The 16,896-nt window shown below is 37.8% G+C and overlaps 1 protein-coding gene across 1 annotated transcript; it reads left to right on the top strand.

The window, feature by feature from the left end:
• Positions 1-744: 744 nt before the first annotated feature.
• Positions 745-16,483, top strand: lgi1b (leucine-rich, glioma inactivated 1b). The gene is made up of 10 exons (XM_085466275.1): positions 745-1,345; positions 1,438-1,509; positions 3,797-3,868; positions 4,379-4,450; positions 9,701-9,772; positions 11,213-11,382; positions 11,471-11,635; positions 12,275-12,495; positions 13,507-13,753; positions 14,747-16,483. The coding sequence occupies exons 1-10, from the start codon at positions 1,095-1,097 to the stop codon at positions 15,094-15,096; spliced, it is 1,692 nt and encodes a 563-aa protein (XP_085322401.1). The 5' UTR covers positions 745-1,094; the 3' UTR covers positions 15,097-16,483.
• Positions 16,484-16,896: the final 413 nt, after the last annotated feature.

The following is a 16,896-nucleotide window of genomic DNA, read 5'->3' as shown; positions in this document are numbered from 1 at the left end:
GTTCCCTGACTTCCCATGTAACCCATCAAAGGACCTCATCCAGGAAAGAAACGGCACAGCTCTCGTCATTTATTACTGAAAAAATATGTCGTCCTATTAGCTATTTAAACACACATAGGCGTACTCATCCAGTTGGATAAACAACACAAAAGGCTTTTTGCATACATGTCAGGCAAACAGTCTGTTTTAATAAGGATTTAAAACGAGTTTAAAAACCACGCAATCCAAACGGATGGAAATTTTTATTTGAAATTATATTTTATTCATGAAATCCTATGATATGTTTCACCGTGTATGCTATTCCACGACATTCATTTTAATGAACATAATATAAAATACTGCTCTACATTTTTCCCCCCTGTGTAATGATAGTCTGGAGATCAGACTTTACCAGCCATTTCTTATGCACAAATATCTGATTGAGTAGTCTTTTTGATGTATATTTAACCGTATATTTTCACATTTAATGTCATTATTATGCCAGAGAAGGAAAGAAAAGAGGCAGCATTTGAATGAGTGGGGCAGGTGCATTTGCACAGAGCGCCTCATGAATAGCTGCTCCCCCATTAGCCATGCACGGCTCTGAAGCGCGCATAAATAATAGCTGGCACCGCTGATAAAAAAAAAAAAAAAAAAAAAGCGCACCTTGGGGCCTCTCTCCCCCTCTCCCCCCCTCCATCTCTCTCTCTTTCTTTCTTTCTTCCACTCGCTTTCTCTCTCTAAGGTCATCTTCTTCTTCTTTTTTTCTTTTTTTTCTTTTAGCAAAGCATTTAGGCTACGGGACAACTCCAAAAAGCCAGATTTTTACCCTTGCCTGTTACTTAGGCACGACAAAAATCTGAGATGTTTTCTGCTATTATGTCCCATCTGCCCCGCATTTGTAATCCTGCCCCTTGCAGAACAAATCCACTGGACTGGTGCCTTCCTATTGAGACGCTAGAAGCATAGAAGACAGCCTCAGAGCGCTCTATCATTAAGAGCAAACAAGACAGAGGACCTCGGCTTTTAAAAGCAAAACGAGAAAACAATCTGAAAGCGTCAAGTTAATATTTCCCGATTGGCTTTACACGTCGCAGATTTTGCTTGTAAGTTGCATGTTCGTGAGTGGAAGTACTCGGCTCGGGACAGAAGGAATGGGATACCCGAGCAGAGAAGTGAGGGGATGGAGAAGACGGAAAGGATGGACGCTCTTGGTTTGGGTCGTTGTTGTCAGCTTGGCTTTAGCTGACGGACGGAGAGTGAGGCAGCCCAGATGCCCCCACGGATGCACCTGCACAAAAGATAATGCCCTATGTGAGAGTGTCCGATCTGTGCCCCACACTTTCCCATCCGACGTCGTTTCACTGTAAGTGATGCTGCATGAAGTGGTGAAGTGTCAGAAAGCTTATTAGATTCTGTGTCATATTTCCACTTTGATTTGTTTCTCCTTTTAATCAGATCTTTTGTCAAGTCTGGATTTAATGAAATTACTGGAGGAAGCTTTGCGCACACACCTACCCTACACCTGCTGTGAGTAATAGCTTTTAATCTATCTATTTATCTATGTATCTATCAATTTATGTATCTGTCAATCTGTCTGCCTATTTATTTATCTGTCTATTTATAATTTATGTCTGCCTGTCTGTCTCACTGCTTCCTTGATTTAAAAGTAAGGTTGTGTCTTAACAGGCAACTTGCACACAGGCTTAGATTCAGCTTTAAAGGGGGAATTCTCTGTAATGGTGTCTGGATTATGCAATAGACCACATGGCTAGAGCAACTAACAGCAAGAGGAACAGTGTGTGTGTGTGTGCGTATCTTCTTTAGAAACAGGGTGGCTGAGATAAACAATGAGCATGTTCTCTTATTCTCCTGAAGAATTCAGCCCTAATCTGTAGTCAAATAACAGGCGTGCACATGAGTGTTCACCTTCTCCTAACAGTGCTGTTGATTAATGGCCTTCATTATTTAGTATCTTGACAGGACTTGAGTCTATTGAGCAAATGCGTTCTTGCAAATCCACAAATTAACAGCAAGGTCAGACTTAACTGTACTCTACGCCACACATAATAACATGCTGTCAAGCGTCAGTAGCTTTCCTGGCACCGGTTCCTTCATTCTCTCAGATGACGGTGAAGTCGAGGCTAAATGTGCACGAAGCCTCAAACGTAGGAGGACGTAGCATCACGCATCTGAAGACCGAGCTCGTGACTGTTAGGAGAGAGGTAACTGAAGATGAGTGAATAAGTGGACTGCCTCATCTGTTATTTTTCCCTGCAAAGGTGACTTGAAGCATCTTAACCTCCATTAAGGCATGCTTGATCAGTGCCACTGTTTTGTAGTCTGCATTAGCCAAATGTCAGGGTAACTGGCTTCCTCATTTTAAAGACTTTAACATCTTAGGATTGTAATATTTCAACCTTGACATAATAATAAATAATACTGATGGTACTTTTGTTCAATATTTAAAAGAAAAGAGCCGCTCTGTACAGTAACCAAATGCCAGCTTAATAATAAACGAAAACCCTTTAAGATTTTTAATAATCTGGTGGAGATGAGGTGTACAATATGTTGCCGATGGACACGATTCTTATGTTAGTTATTTAAAAAGTGACTCAAAAACAAGTTGGGGGGGGGGGGGGGGGTAAGAATCTTGATTCTTTGCCATTTCTTATGAGAAATATGTAGGAGTGAGTGGTTGTTTCTCTGTTTAATCTGAGTCATTCATTGACCACATACACAGTGGGTAGAAGTGGTGAATGAGTGTTGTCTATTACAGTATCCCAGTCCCCCATCCAATTTCTCTGCTTTTTGCAATAGACTTACTGCCATTGACATTACGTAAACATCCATGACCTTTTCTTATTGTGCACAGCCCACACAAATCAATATCTTGTTGGAGTTCATCTCAGTTAAGTTGTGAAACACAAGCAACCAGCTGTTAAGAAAAATCTATGTACAGTTGCTTTAAATATGGCAATTTGCATTAGTCTAAACGCTTCCATCCTTTATATTTTGCTTCCAAAGAACCAGACTTTATCTATATAATATCTTTATAATTTTTAAAGTGGTCTTCATCAACAGTTTTCCAGGCTTTCCGAAGACCTTTCAAAAGTTTACGTTGGAGATTGGCTGCTTTTTCACTCATTTTCATTCCAGTCATTCTACCTGACCCTTTTCAGAGGAATGTTTCTTTTGTTGTTGAGCTACTTTTAAATTTCATTTTTAGGCACTGTTATACTAGCCTGCCACAAAGGTGCATAATTTGTTTCCTGTGGACACACTTTGTAAAGGACACACTGCACAGTGTGCCAAGACCTGACAGAACCTGAAAAATGCATCTGGCCCTTTAGTTGATCCGTCTGTTCACTGAAGCCTCATCAGAAATGTCATGGAAGGGTGGCTGTCAAGAGCATTTCATAGGGAAACAGAAAAAGATTCAGGTATGCCAAATTACACAAGAAATGAACTGAAAAACCGCAGCGATCTGTGTTACAGAGTGATGAATCTAAATTTGAAATGTTTCATTCATCTCTATTCATGTATGGAGGAGGTCAGGAGAGAGGTGCAACAGTGAGTGTTTGAAACTGTCTGTAAAAGACTGTCATATTTGCCATTTTTTATGAGAAATATTATCTCATATAATGTCATATTATTGCATTTCAGCCAGCGGTGTTGTCAAAAATCTATTGAAGTATGAACGCAGAAAAGTGATATCAAATTTTGATGTTATTCTTATGAGAGCTATCTATCTATCTATCTATCTATCTATCTATCTATCTATCTATGTCTTTTTTGGTTTGTTTTTCCTTCACAGATTGTTCACAGCAAACTCATTTGACCTGATTGATGAGGATGCATTTCAAGGTTTACCACATCTTGAATACCTGTAAGTAACTGTTTTTAATTCATGTGCAGAAAACATTTGTGTGCTGTTGTATGAAACACTGTATCATAATTGCATATTTTTTGTATTAAACAAATATGAGGCACGTGCTGATTAATAACAGCACTATGTGAACCTGTGCGGAAATATTGCACTCAAAACCTTACTGTAGTGCATGCTTGGTTACATGATGGCATATAAATCTATCTGAACGATGAGGCTTTACCCATAAGCATGTTTACACTAATGTTCCCTGTTTGGGTGCTCCATCCAACTACAACCACAGCTAGTTAAATGGCTGAAAACACTTGTTTGCATTTTGAATGTGTTTACAGTATAATTTACTTTGACATGTTTTCCCAGTGTTTTACTAGCCTTAGCGATCATGTAAAACTCTCCATAGCCTGATTGCAGTAAACATCTCATCTTCTTACAGGACCACAATAGATGTCAGTATTCATTGTGTGTAGGATTTCATGACTTACTCTCATTCATTCTGCTTCTCATTCACAGATTTATTGAAAACAACAAAATTGCTGAAATATCCCCATATGCTTTCCGGGGCCTGAAAGCTCTAGTACATCTGTAAGTATTTTGGTTTGAAAAAACTTTAACTCAGTTCTTGTTATCCTCTTTCTTCCTCCAGTCTTTACTTATCTTCTCCTTAATCCCTGTCCAGGGAATAGTCCCATCTCTCGTTTGTTCCTTTCTATTTTCTTAGAACTTGTGGCTTTTTCCTTTCTTCACATTAACATCTGCATTGTCCCTTTCACACGTCTGTTTCACTTTTCGAGTAATCTGAGGTAAAAAGTAACTGAACATTATTTTTCGAGGTATCCTGACATACCCTCCATCAGTTTGCCTTTTCTGTCCCCGTTTCACTTTGTCACTGTCTGGAATGAAAAGGTAGGCAAAAGCGCTGCTGCCAGTAATCATTTCTCAAGGTGACTGAAGATATCAGCTGGATCAGGTTGCAGAAGGGCAGGTCTGGATGTTTCATTGCAGATAAGCTGTTCATATATTTTAGACAGTAAAATAGACTTGATTTTGTCAAAGTTTGATTTTTCTAAAACCAAAAAAAGAAGCTATTAGTGTGAATATTGGATACAACTGCTCAAAATCTGCCTAGACAATTTATAAAACCACTATTCTGTCCTGTAGAACAAAACTATACGAAATATGCTAACACATTCTTAACAGTGTTTTTTCTAAACACAGTGACAATGTCACCTCAAAGCCTGCCAGAACTAAAGGTAGGTGAGAGCGCGAGTGACTTATCGGTCAAGTTAAATATAACTGTGCTGTAACCTTAAACCGGGTGACCTATCACTCTGTGACTCTCCAACATGTTTTCCCTTTAACATCATGCAGCACAGGGCAAACAAGATTTTAGCATATTGGTCTTCCTTGTCATCCCTTCATCATCCTTATGATCACCACCATCTTTTAAACTATATATTGTTATGAAGAGGAATAAAAGTCAAATAGGAGAGATTAAAACATTTATCCCAACATCAGCAAAGTATAGAAAATAGTTTGATCTACAAGAAATCACAAGCAAATGGTTTTTAAAAAGATTTACACTGAAAGTGAATCCACTTCAATGTGCTATGGATGAAGAATTAAGAATCAAGTTTTACCAAACTTCTACAAAACAGGCAGCAAACATGCAAGAAAGGTAAACAGATACTGCAACAAAGACTGAGTGGAAAGGCAGGACTATTTATACACGTGAAGGTAATCAGGGGAGTGCAAACAGCTGGGGGAAGAAAAAGAAAGACAATCAATAACAGTGAGACAAGAGGGGAAGTAAAACTAAAGACAAGACATCAGAAAAATGAATAGAAAAATACAACAGGGAATAACAATTGGGAAACTCAGACACATGAATAAACTTAAACCAATCAAACAGAGGATACATTGTCCACCAGCCCTCTTCAAAAACAGTAATACCTGAATCAGGCCAGAGTTAACAAATCCATGGTGTGGTACTGTAGACCAACAGATATTCTGATAAAAGCAACATAATAAAACCTTGTCTATATAAGAATAATTATCTAGGTAACGAGTTTAATTGCTTTTGTCAAAGTTATAACTTTACAAATGGAGTTTTCCTGTAGGCAAGATAATTCACTGCAAAGGGAAGGTCAGATCCAAGCTCCAGTAGGGGATCACTGCTCTAGAATTAAATCATTTTCCAATAACAATGTATGCAATAAAATATGAAGCGCTAAAACTGTCAGCTAAGATTTTTTTATATTGCTAACATGACTCAGAAAGTGCCATAGCATGTCAGTGAAGATGCCCTTTTTCGGTTCCCTTCTAGAAAAAAGTAAACAAACGCTGATACCACATGCAGTATCAGAGGACACTTTAAGAGCATCACACACAGTAAATACATTATTAAAGGGCATCTGCAAGGAGTTATATTGGAATCCTTTCCACTCTGCTCTAACCTCATGTGTTTGCTTAGTGCATTCTTGCATAAACTGTAAAGTTAAAAGGTCTCTCTTCCTTGGAGAACCAACTTTCATATAAATAATGCAGTGTTCATGGATTACGCCAACATTTCATTTCATTCACATCTCTCTGTGTGTTTTGAAGTTCAGTCTCTAGCTCCAGGGTTTGTTTTTGTTGTAGGTTTTTTTGTACTGTTGGCCAAAAAAATACCCTGCATTTGACAGCACCGGAGAAGCTAGACTATATACAAGGTAACAAACAACCACACACTCACTTATGACATACTCTGAAAGGAACAACTCGGCTACATCTGGGGGGAAAAAAACAACTGCATCAGTCAGATACATACGTGCAGAACATGATCAACTTGAAGTCAAAACATTTAATTAACACAGAACTTGGAATATGAAATAGACCCAGGCAACTTCTTCTCTTCTATCAATAACAACTGCTGCTACTATACAAATCAACAGTACAACCAGGGGGCTGGGGTGAGATGGTCAATTATCTAGTTTAACTGTAGAAGTCTATATACAAATTTTATTAATAACAAGGATTATCTAAACCAGTTTTTACATCAATTCAGTGTCATTACCATATCTGAAACTTGTATTAACATGGATAAAGGAATGGACTTTGAACTGAAGGGTTATGAATTCACGTATATACTTTATTAACACAATGTACTGCATGAACCTGGTCCCTAAAGTAACCAGATCTACTAGAATCACATCACATTGAGCCACTCTCATAGACAACATTTTTACAAATGACACTGAAAATAAGACAGTAAGCGCACTTCTGATTAATGACATCAGTGACCATCTTCCTGTTTTTACAGTCTGTGATAGGAATTACAAGATTAAAAATATGGACAGAAAAAAAGTACACACGATTCAGAACAGAGGAATCAATAAATGCTTTTAAAAACCATTTCATGAAACAGAAACAGGTGAAATATATCAAAAACAAGATGCCAAGTAAGTATGATGAATTCCTTAGATTATTTACATTACTGTATAATACAAACTGTCCAATAATGCAATATAATAGAAAACATGAGTAAATAAAAATAATATTAAAAGAATATGAGAAATACTGACCAGCGTTGTATAACGTAGGTCTACACCATCACTGAACCTGGGATAACAGAGGAAAAACTGGATACCTTGATAGACAGAAATCATTATTCAATGGTCCATGTAGCTGTTGTTTTTGAAATGGTTAAAACATGTAAAAATAAGAAATCCTTGGATTTTAATGATATTGATAAGTCAGTAGTTAAGAAAGCTCTTAAGGCTATTTTAAGATTTAATTTGGAATTTATCATTTCAAACTGGTATATTTTCAGACAGAATGAAAATAGCAAGAGATAAACCTTTATACAAATCTGACAACAAACACCATTTCAAAAACTACAGGCCTGTTTCTTTACTATGTCAATTCTTAGAAAATCTTGAAAAACTGTATAACAATCGACTGGAAAAACATATAGATAAACATAAACTGCTCACCGAGAGCCTGAGGGCTCAGATCAAGCAGATCAACATCACTGGCACTATTAGATTCAATAGAATACATCACAAATTCTATAGACAAAAAGCAATATGTGGCTGGATAATTCATAGATTTAAGCATTTGACACAATAGATCGGGATATATTAGTAAGAAAACTGTATCATTATAGTGTCGGGGGGTAGTTTTAAATTGGGTTGGGAGTTATTTAAGAGACAGGAAGCAGTTTGTGAAATTAAATGGTTGTTGCTCTGTATGCATGGACATTGCCTGTGGTGTACCCCAGGGGTCAGTTTTGGGCCCTAGATTCTTTAATTTATCAATGACATGTGTGAAGTGTCCAGAGTGTTAAAATGGTACTGTTCCTGATGATATAAACATTTTCTGCACTGGTGAGGATCTGCTGCATTTATTTGATGAAGTAACTAATGAAATAATTAAATTAAAGCTTGGGCATGATTAAAAACAAATTACTGTTACATTTGAATAAAACTACCTAATAAAACTGTTCTTTGGAAAGAGCAGATTAAGTATAAATGTAAAAACTCAAATAAATGGTGTTCATTTTGAAAGAGTCAATATAATAGATTTCTTGGGGTAATAATAGATGAGATACTTAATTAGAGAGCACAGATAAGATATATTCATTCCAGAGTATTAAGAAACATTGCAATACTGAACAAGACAAAGGAGGCATTAGACTGTATCACTCCATATTCTATAAGCTGTTGTGCAGAGGTCTGGGGCAATGACTATAAAAGTACATTAGATTCTCTTTTTATTCTTCAAAAAAAAAAAAGCAGTTCAGAACTACCAGGTGACATTCAACACATGTTTTTTCTTTTTGTTTTTTGAGACAAGGAAGCTATACCGTAATTTAATGGATTTCTTCTTGAAAGCTGTGAGTTTGTGTAATACCAGGAACAAAAAAACAACAAGTTTTTGTTTTTCTATGCATGGAGTGAAACTGTGGAACAATTTGAGTGTGGAGTTGGCCAAACATAAAGCAGTTCAAAGATAGTTATAAAGATATGATTTTATATTTGTATAATTAACTTTTCAAAACTGGAAGTATTGGCTTTGTTGTGTGGAGGCTTATAGAGCTACAAAAACATAATGCTCTGATAATTTGTACTGTATGTGTCATATACGTTATATTAGAAATATTTTCATTGTTATTACTGCGGTTTGTATCAGTAAGGAAGCTAAATAAATATTAACTGATAACTTATGGCGAGGAGGCGGGATTAAATAAGTGTGCACTTCTTCCCATTCCTTTTTAATATGTAAGTGAATCAGAACAGGTGAAGCAATATTGAAATGTATTTTGTTTTATTTTGTATAGTACTTTTTTTCTTTTCTTTGCTAAATGAACTCCTGTATATTTTTAGAAGATTTGAAATAAATTGAACACAAGTGTGACCAGTGTTAACAGAACAAAATACACAGAACAGTAATGCACAATTCAGGTATGTGAAGGACAGATCGGTGTGATTGCTCTTTTTTAATTTAAATTTTTACATTTAAAAAACAAACACACTGCTGTATCAAAAGAAAAATCCCACATCTGGGACAAATAGTATAGTAAAGTAAACATATTGCATCTTAATTCGTTTATGTGTTTTTTACTGCCTTCCATTTCAAGCACCTGTTACATGTCATGAGAGGAATCTAGAAGTAGTCAGGTTTTGTGACATGTTTATTTGTTTGTAATGTCCTTGGTTTTATTCTGTTTCTCAAGTCATTCTGTTCCACCAACCAATGAAAAATACATTAAGGGAAATGGATATGTCAGAAGAGTTGCACTCTACATCTAATGTAATCACTTTGTTTATTATTTTTTTCCTTTTTGCTGATTAGGAGTCTGGCTTACAACAACCTTGAGACACTGCCCAAAGATGTTTTTAAGGGCATGGATGCTTTGACCAAAGTGTGAGTCTGTTTTTCCTTAATCCATCCTCACAATGCAAATATACACTTTAGTTATTACTAATATGGTCATCAAGGGTTCATTGTATTTGTGTTTGATTACTATTTATATGCTGTATGTTTAGTCCTTTTCACACAGTTTGAAAAACACAAGTAGTTACTAAATCTATATTTGTTAGGATGCCTGGGTCGTTGACTCAGGGTTTTTGAGTTTATTATATTATTTATACTTTCTAGTTTTTGGTTTCTTTGAGTTCTGTCTTATGGTTTATGTCTCTGTCTTCTTTAGTTGCTCTGTCTCCCCTATCACCTGTATCCCCTTGTCTAGTTTGCGTCTATGTGTATCCTTAGTTCCTATATCCCCGTGTTCAGTCAGTGTTTGTGTCTGCCCTGGTCCCACGTCTCTGTTCCCTCTGTAGTGCCTGCATGTGAGTCTGTGTTATGTGTTTCCTGTTTTACTTTGAAGGTCTCTGTCTTTTCTCAGTGTGTTCAGGTTACGCTTCTTTGGTCTCGTCAGTTCTGATTTGCCCCAGCTGTGTTTCCCTCCTGTTACTCATTCCCTGATTGCTCCCTCTGTGTATTTAAGCCCTGTGTTTCTCTGTGTCCGTGTCGTGATCTACCGTTTATTTTGCTGTGTGTTTTGCCCATCCACTGGTGTTAGTTTATTTTGAGTTTTGTTCCAGTTATGTTATGTTTGCGTTCAGCATTACAGCTGTTTTGGTTTACGTTCTGTCTCCGGAGTCTGCACCTTGGGTCCTATTCCTGTCTGCACACAGCCGTCACCTAACAATATTAGTATTTCTCCTCCTTTTCAAAGAAAGAAACAATAACTGTGCAAGAAGGAAAATGAGAGAATAGTCTGAGAAAGTAAATCATTATAGAGGAAGCTATTACATACTGCGGTTGAGAAATCTAGAGAAAGGAAAGGCTGGGTTAAGATGCTACAATGTCAGGGTAAATGGTCAGCAAGTCAATTACACAACAAAAGAACTAGATACTGGCTTAGGTCACACTGACACAATCAGCTAGATTAATTCCTGTGTCTCTAGATTCACTAGACTCCACATTCAAGCTTAATAGCTATTCAAACTGAGAGTGTGTGATAAGCAGAGACTACCCAGGAGATGGGACACGTGCTGTGGTTTAGCAAACTGAACAGTTCTTGGAAATAAGAGGCCTGTAAGTTTTAAAAAGAATAAAGAAAGCAAGAAATAAAGAATAAATATTAACGATTTCATGTTGTAACATTAGTGTTTTACTTGATTGTCATGGCAGGTTCTGGTTCTGTGGAGTTTTCCTTCCCACTGATTGCTGATTGAGCCCATCTGGTTGTTGGGGTTTTGTTTGTGTTATTGGAGGGTCTTAACCTTACAATGTAAAGCACCTTGAGGAAACTGTATAAAGAAAATTGAACTGTATTTTACTTGTGATCCATTCATGTAGGGATCTGCGAGGCAACAATTTGATCTGTGACTGCAAGCTCAAGTGGTTGGTGGAGTGGATGCACCACACCAATGCCACTCTAGACCAAATCTACTGCAGTGGCCCACCCATTCACCAGGGGAAGAAGATCAACGACCTGCTGCCTCACTCTTTTGACTGCATCGCAGCAGGTACCTTCCTCTTGCACATCTCCTTGTATCACAGCATCTACAGTCTCTTTCTTTCATGTCTATTTAATTGTTATGTCCCACCTTTCAGAGTTTGCCACCTATCAGTCACTGAAGTTTGAGTCCATTTCGGTGGATGCCTTCACTCTTGGTAATGAACAGTATGTCGTGTTTGCCCAGCCTTTTGCTGGGACATGCAGCTTCTTAGAATGGGATCACGTGGAGATGACCTTCAGAACATATGACACCATTGAAAGTGAGTTTTTCTCAAGTCAGTACGAGAATGTGTAAATATTCTCACCTGGAATGACCTCAATGTGTAGTATGTAAATGTATAAGAAACCCTGTATGGATTATATTGGTCTCAGTCAGAGTTGGCTTCCCTGTAGAACTTCACAATACATTTTTTCAGGTGACTGCAGTTGAGTATATATCTGATTGATGTAATTACTAGTTCCCATTCAAAATAATTACCCGTTTAAGCCAGCAGTATAATAAGAGATGTTTGACACAGCATACCCGCTAATGCAGAAAATTTCCTCTGCATCCAGGCATAAATGGAGTGCCTGGATGTAGAAAGATATCAGATCCTAGCACTACTTTGTGTCAGTCAGATCTTTGCCAACAGTGATGCACATAATATTTTTATCAGTCACAGAGATTTACTTTAACCTCAGAGTTACCACATTACGTCATTAAATGGTTTTGATAAGGTTTAGATAAATGTACTTGAAAAAAGGAACTACGGGTTTCATGTAGTATTTGTAGTTAGACACTCTTTATTGGATGAAAAAAAGGTTAGTGAGCCTAATTGTTCTTACATTCTAGTACAAACAGTTGCTTGGGTTCTGTGCATGTACTGAATGTGTATTTTGTTCTCTCTTTTACTCTTTAGGCACCTCAACTGTCGTCTGCAAGCCCATGCTAATTGAGAACCACCTCTTTGTCATTGTGGCCCAGTTGTTTGGGGGCTCACACATTTACAAGCATGATACCTCCGCCAGCAAGTTCATCAAGATCCAGGACATTGACATCCTAAAAATTCGCAAACCCAACGACATCGAGACCTTCATGATCGACGGAGAGTCTTTCTTTGTCATCGCTGACAGCTCTAAGGTTGGGCCTGTTTTCTGTTTTCTTTCACTGTCACTCAAAATCAACAAAGTATTTCATGGCAGGTGGCATAAATTTGCATTTCGCTAGTGACGGTTTATTTTTTAAATGAATCTATTTCAGGGTTCAATTTAAAATTGCATTACTTGATTTTTAAAGTCTCAGTGGGTTAGCACTCCCTTACTTAACAGAACTTTTGAAACCCTACAGTCCTACTGGAGCACAGAGGGCTTTGAACCAGCGGCTCTTGAACTCTCCTAGAATCAGGCTTCAAAGCAGAGGCATTAGGGCCTTTTCAGTGGTGGCTCCTAATCTTTGGAACAACTTACCTTTTTACTTAAGAACTGCCACGTCCCTCAATCATTTTAAAACACCTTTTAAAATCTATTTGTTCTCGCTTGCTTTCAAATCTAGTTGAGCAGAGTATCCTGGCTTTTAGTGTGCAAACACAGTGTTATTTACTTCTTTTATTTGATTTTTAGTGCATAGTTATTGTTGATTTAGCCATCATTGTATATACTGTATATTCTATATAACTTGTACAGTACTTTGGTCAGCTGGGGTTGTTAAAATGTGCAAACAGATATCAATTTTGACTTGACTTAAACAACAACAACAATACTGTAGACATGTCCTTATTACTGCATCCAGCCCCTGTATGAATAAATATCCTCTAATCTACTCTTCCCACCACGTCAGCCAGTCCTTCCCCGGGCGTCCTTCTCTGCAGCATGTCGGTCTGTGTCTGCTCCTGCTGATTAGCTTGTATTGCCAAATGTTCACATATGCTCTCACATATGCTTGGGGACAACTCAGGCACACAAGCACAGACACACCACCACACTCTGGTGTTTGGCTTCATGCAAAATTTGAAGTTTGTTGCCTAATTTTTTTTCATGTTGAGCTATAATTGTTTTCAACTGTAAATCACTATTGAGTACTTAATTAAAATGCTTGTTCAGGTTTTGAATGTAGTTGGCTTGAGCTGATGTTTTGTACATGTTCTTCCTGTAGGCGGGCTCCACAACGGTGTACAAATGGAACGGCAATGGATTTTATTCCCACCAGTCACTCCACCCTTGGTACAGGGATACAGATGTAGAATATCTAGAGATCTCCAACAAACCCCACCTGATTTTGTCAAGTAGCTCCCAGAGGCCTGTCGTGTACCAGTGGAACAGGAGCCAGAAAAAGTTTGACCGCAGGACTGACATACCGGACATGGAGGACGTCTTCTCCATCAAACACTTCCGAGTTCAAGGTGAGATCCATGCAAGCAAAAGGACACTGTGCAAACTTCTAGTTGCATCCATTAAGTTTAGTGCACCACATGCTTAATATTGGACTCAACTTTTTTTTTTTAAGTGTGGTTAATAAAAACATTTATGACCTACTTTCTTAGACTTGATTTATTACTCTTTATTTTCCCGCTGCATATCGTCGGCATTTATTTTGAAGGCGATAAGAGGCAATGTCACTGCCATAAAACCTGCACACAAATCAGACTGTAAAACATTATGATAGTGTGGGGTGGGGGTTTCTCTCTCATATTAACAGGTTACCTATTAGTGGCTATTAGCTGATGTCAGGGAAAAGTTAGTTCAAGGAAAGCAGTTTTCTTTCGAGGTTTACAACAGCTTCCGTATGCGTACTGGACACAGGTCTCCAAAGACAAATGACAGGGAATTAATTTGCAATTCCAACTTTATGGTTTCTCCCTCACCTTAGACCTCCCAGCAGAGAGAAATGTGGTACACCAGGCGCTCTGCCTACCAGGAGACACTCTCAGCCTTCTCTAAACAGGCAATCTGGGGTGTATACATAATATTATGAGAATATTATGGGTTTGCCATAACAGCTAGCCTAGTTAGGGCTGAAAGAAAAACTGAGAGAAAGCTTTATCTGTCATCAAAAACAAATAGCACCATTCCCAGAGTAACATCTGCATCCACTTCTTCTTTCTCCCAAAACAGTGCATAAGGCTGAGATCAGCCCAACTCTGCTATGTGAGCAGACAGGGAAGACACGACTCAAGATCACAGCACACAATGTGTGAATATAAAATGAGTGAATGTGCATGAATAATGTAGCTCGAAATGTCTCCCACAGCTGAATAAATATTTGTAGCAAACAATGAATTATATTTGGGATTACATAATCTGTTTTTTTTTGTGAGCTTTCCTGTGTCAGATCCGCATTTAGTGGCTGAATGTCTAAACTAAACGGCCTCTTGAAATCTTTGTCCTTTTCAAAGGTGATCTGTTTATATGCTTGACAAGATTCATCGGGGACTCCAAGGTGATGCGCTGGGACGGTGCCATGTTCAAAGAGGTCCAGACATTTCCTTCCCGTGGCTCTATGGTGTTCCAGCCCGTCTCCACCGGCAACTGGCAGTATGCCATCTTGGGCAGCGATTACTCACTGACGCAGGTCTACCAATGGGACACCAAGAGGGGCCAGTTTGTCCCATCTCAGGAGCTGAATATCCAGGCGCCTCGGGGATTTTCTCTGGTTTCCATTGACGACCGGGTGTTCCTACTGGCATCCAGCTTCAAGGGAAAAACTCAGATATACGAGCACCTCATGATCGATCTGAGCAATTAGGCCCATCGTCTAAATGCCTTTTCCCCGAGATTGTCGCTCTCGTCAGTCCCATTTTAATCAATCAACAATTTCCACCTTTGCTCAAACAAAAAGAGAGATTTGTCAAAATCCTGGTAGATTAGTTTGTAGCTAAACTTATAAATATTTTGTGATCAGCTGCAGTGGTCTGCAAGTCCTGTATTTATATCTCAATCCCTTAATATTTGGAAATGCCTTATTTTCCATTTAAAGTTGTGAAGTCAGTGATCTTCTTTGTCTATTATTCAACTCCAAAGGCAGAAGACATTCACACATGAGTTTGCTATTAATCTACATACAGTTTTGTTTCTCCTATAGGATTTTGATAGTGCTGATTACCATTCATGTTTTGTTGTTGTTGTTTTTGTTTTTGGAAATGGGGTCTATAATGGAAAATACATTATAGACTATGGGACATTAACCTACAATACTAATAGGTGTGTTGTGTTTAAGTACTTGATTTATTTGCTTGTGTAGGTTAGTCTCATTCATCCTGTCACATGAGCCATTCAACTGACAGGCTTGACAGATACCTTACAGAAAACAGACAATCTGACAAATGTACAAAACCCCCTTTTCACCTTTAAATCTATGATTATAGATGTAGTGCTGTACTTAGCAATAAAGCATTTTGTCAGTATTTGACACCTGAGCTTCATAATAATACTACTTTCAACCAAATGCAGGTAAAAATTGGACTACTTGCTGAGAACCGTGTCTTTTCCATGGCAGCTAGTTGGCAGCTTGTAATTATTTCACTTCAATAAATGGAACGACAAATCTGCTAAACACTGTGAGAAACTGAGTTTAAAAAAAAAAGAACTGCTTCCTCTCTGCTCTCAGTTGAACAAGACTGTGTGCGCAACACACTCATGGCGTTGATTTCTGATGAATGCCTCGCTAGAAGCATCCCACTGTGTCACCCAGCCCTTTCTCTTTCACTGCAACCTTACCCCTTTTCTCCCCCGTTGACAAAGCCATTGTTGTCTTTACTCTGCAACGAAAAGCCAACCACTGTGCCGCACATACTACCTATGCTTTCACGTGCGCCTCTTATTCTGACACAAAAGAAGTTTGATGACAATTAAAAACTTCACTGAGAACAATTTGCCAAAAAAATAATGTTTACGTTTTTACAATATTGTGTAAATTATGTTACTTTTGTATGTAGAGGGGACCACACTCGATGCTTCTTTTTTTGGTGTAGATATAGTGATAAGATTTGGTGTAACGTGATACTTCTGCTGTAGACTTACTTGTGTCACTTTTATCTAGTTGAGTAAGGATAGAGGATATTACATGTCCCTTTGCCTTCTTTTCGCATTTTATTTTATGTACAGTGGTAATAAAATACTAAATCAGCAAGCAACTTCTCGTATTGTTTTTTGTTCAATTATACTTACAAACTGAATGAATTTAGTCTTTATGATTTGATTTGTATTCAGCTGATTCTCTTCACTTGATAATAAAAAAGTGTTCCTTTTTTTTTTTTTTTTTTTTTTAACCACAGTGGCATCCAGTCCTGAGGTGAAAACTGTATTGGGGCACCACATGGTGGTGGGAATAAAGGATTTAACATTACTGTTTTCACAAGGATACCAATCTATTACTGAGTAAAATGTGTGTTTCTTGATAAAAAAAAAAATTGTCAAAATTAATTCAAGCTAAATAAATAAAATCCTGAAATCTCATTATTATTGTGAACTAGGCTCACATTCAGAAATGAATGACAAACACTAAAACTCATTTTTCTGTTCGAGGATGCAAGTAATAAAATAAATA

This window comes from Copadichromis virginalis, linkage group LG8 (genome assembly GCF_057382275.1).
Source record: "Copadichromis virginalis isolate Kocher_CV1m ecotype Utaka linkage group LG8, C_Virginalis_male_GT1.1, whole genome shotgun sequence".
In the NCBI taxonomy this organism is placed as follows: Eukaryota; Metazoa; Chordata; class Actinopteri; order Cichliformes; family Cichlidae; genus Copadichromis; species Copadichromis virginalis.
Note: the sequence above shows the minus strand (reverse complement) of the source record. Positions and strands in the feature narration are given on the sequence as shown.

What these genes read in the sequence shown, in the direction of transcription:
- lgi1b (XM_085466275.1), top strand. Translation starts at nt 1,095, where the DNA reads ATGTTCGTGAGTGGAAGTACTCGGCTCGGGACAGAAGGAATGGGATAC. An exon ending in TTACCACATCTTGAATACCT is followed by an intron (nt 3,869 to 4,378) that starts GTAAGTAACTGT and finishes TCTCATTCACAG; the next exon opens with ATTTATTGAAAACAACAAAA. An exon ending in TCATCGCTGACAGCTCTAAG is followed by an intron (nt 12,496 to 13,506) that starts GTTGGGCCTGTT and finishes TTCTTCCTGTAG; the next exon opens with GCGGGCTCCACAACGGTGTA.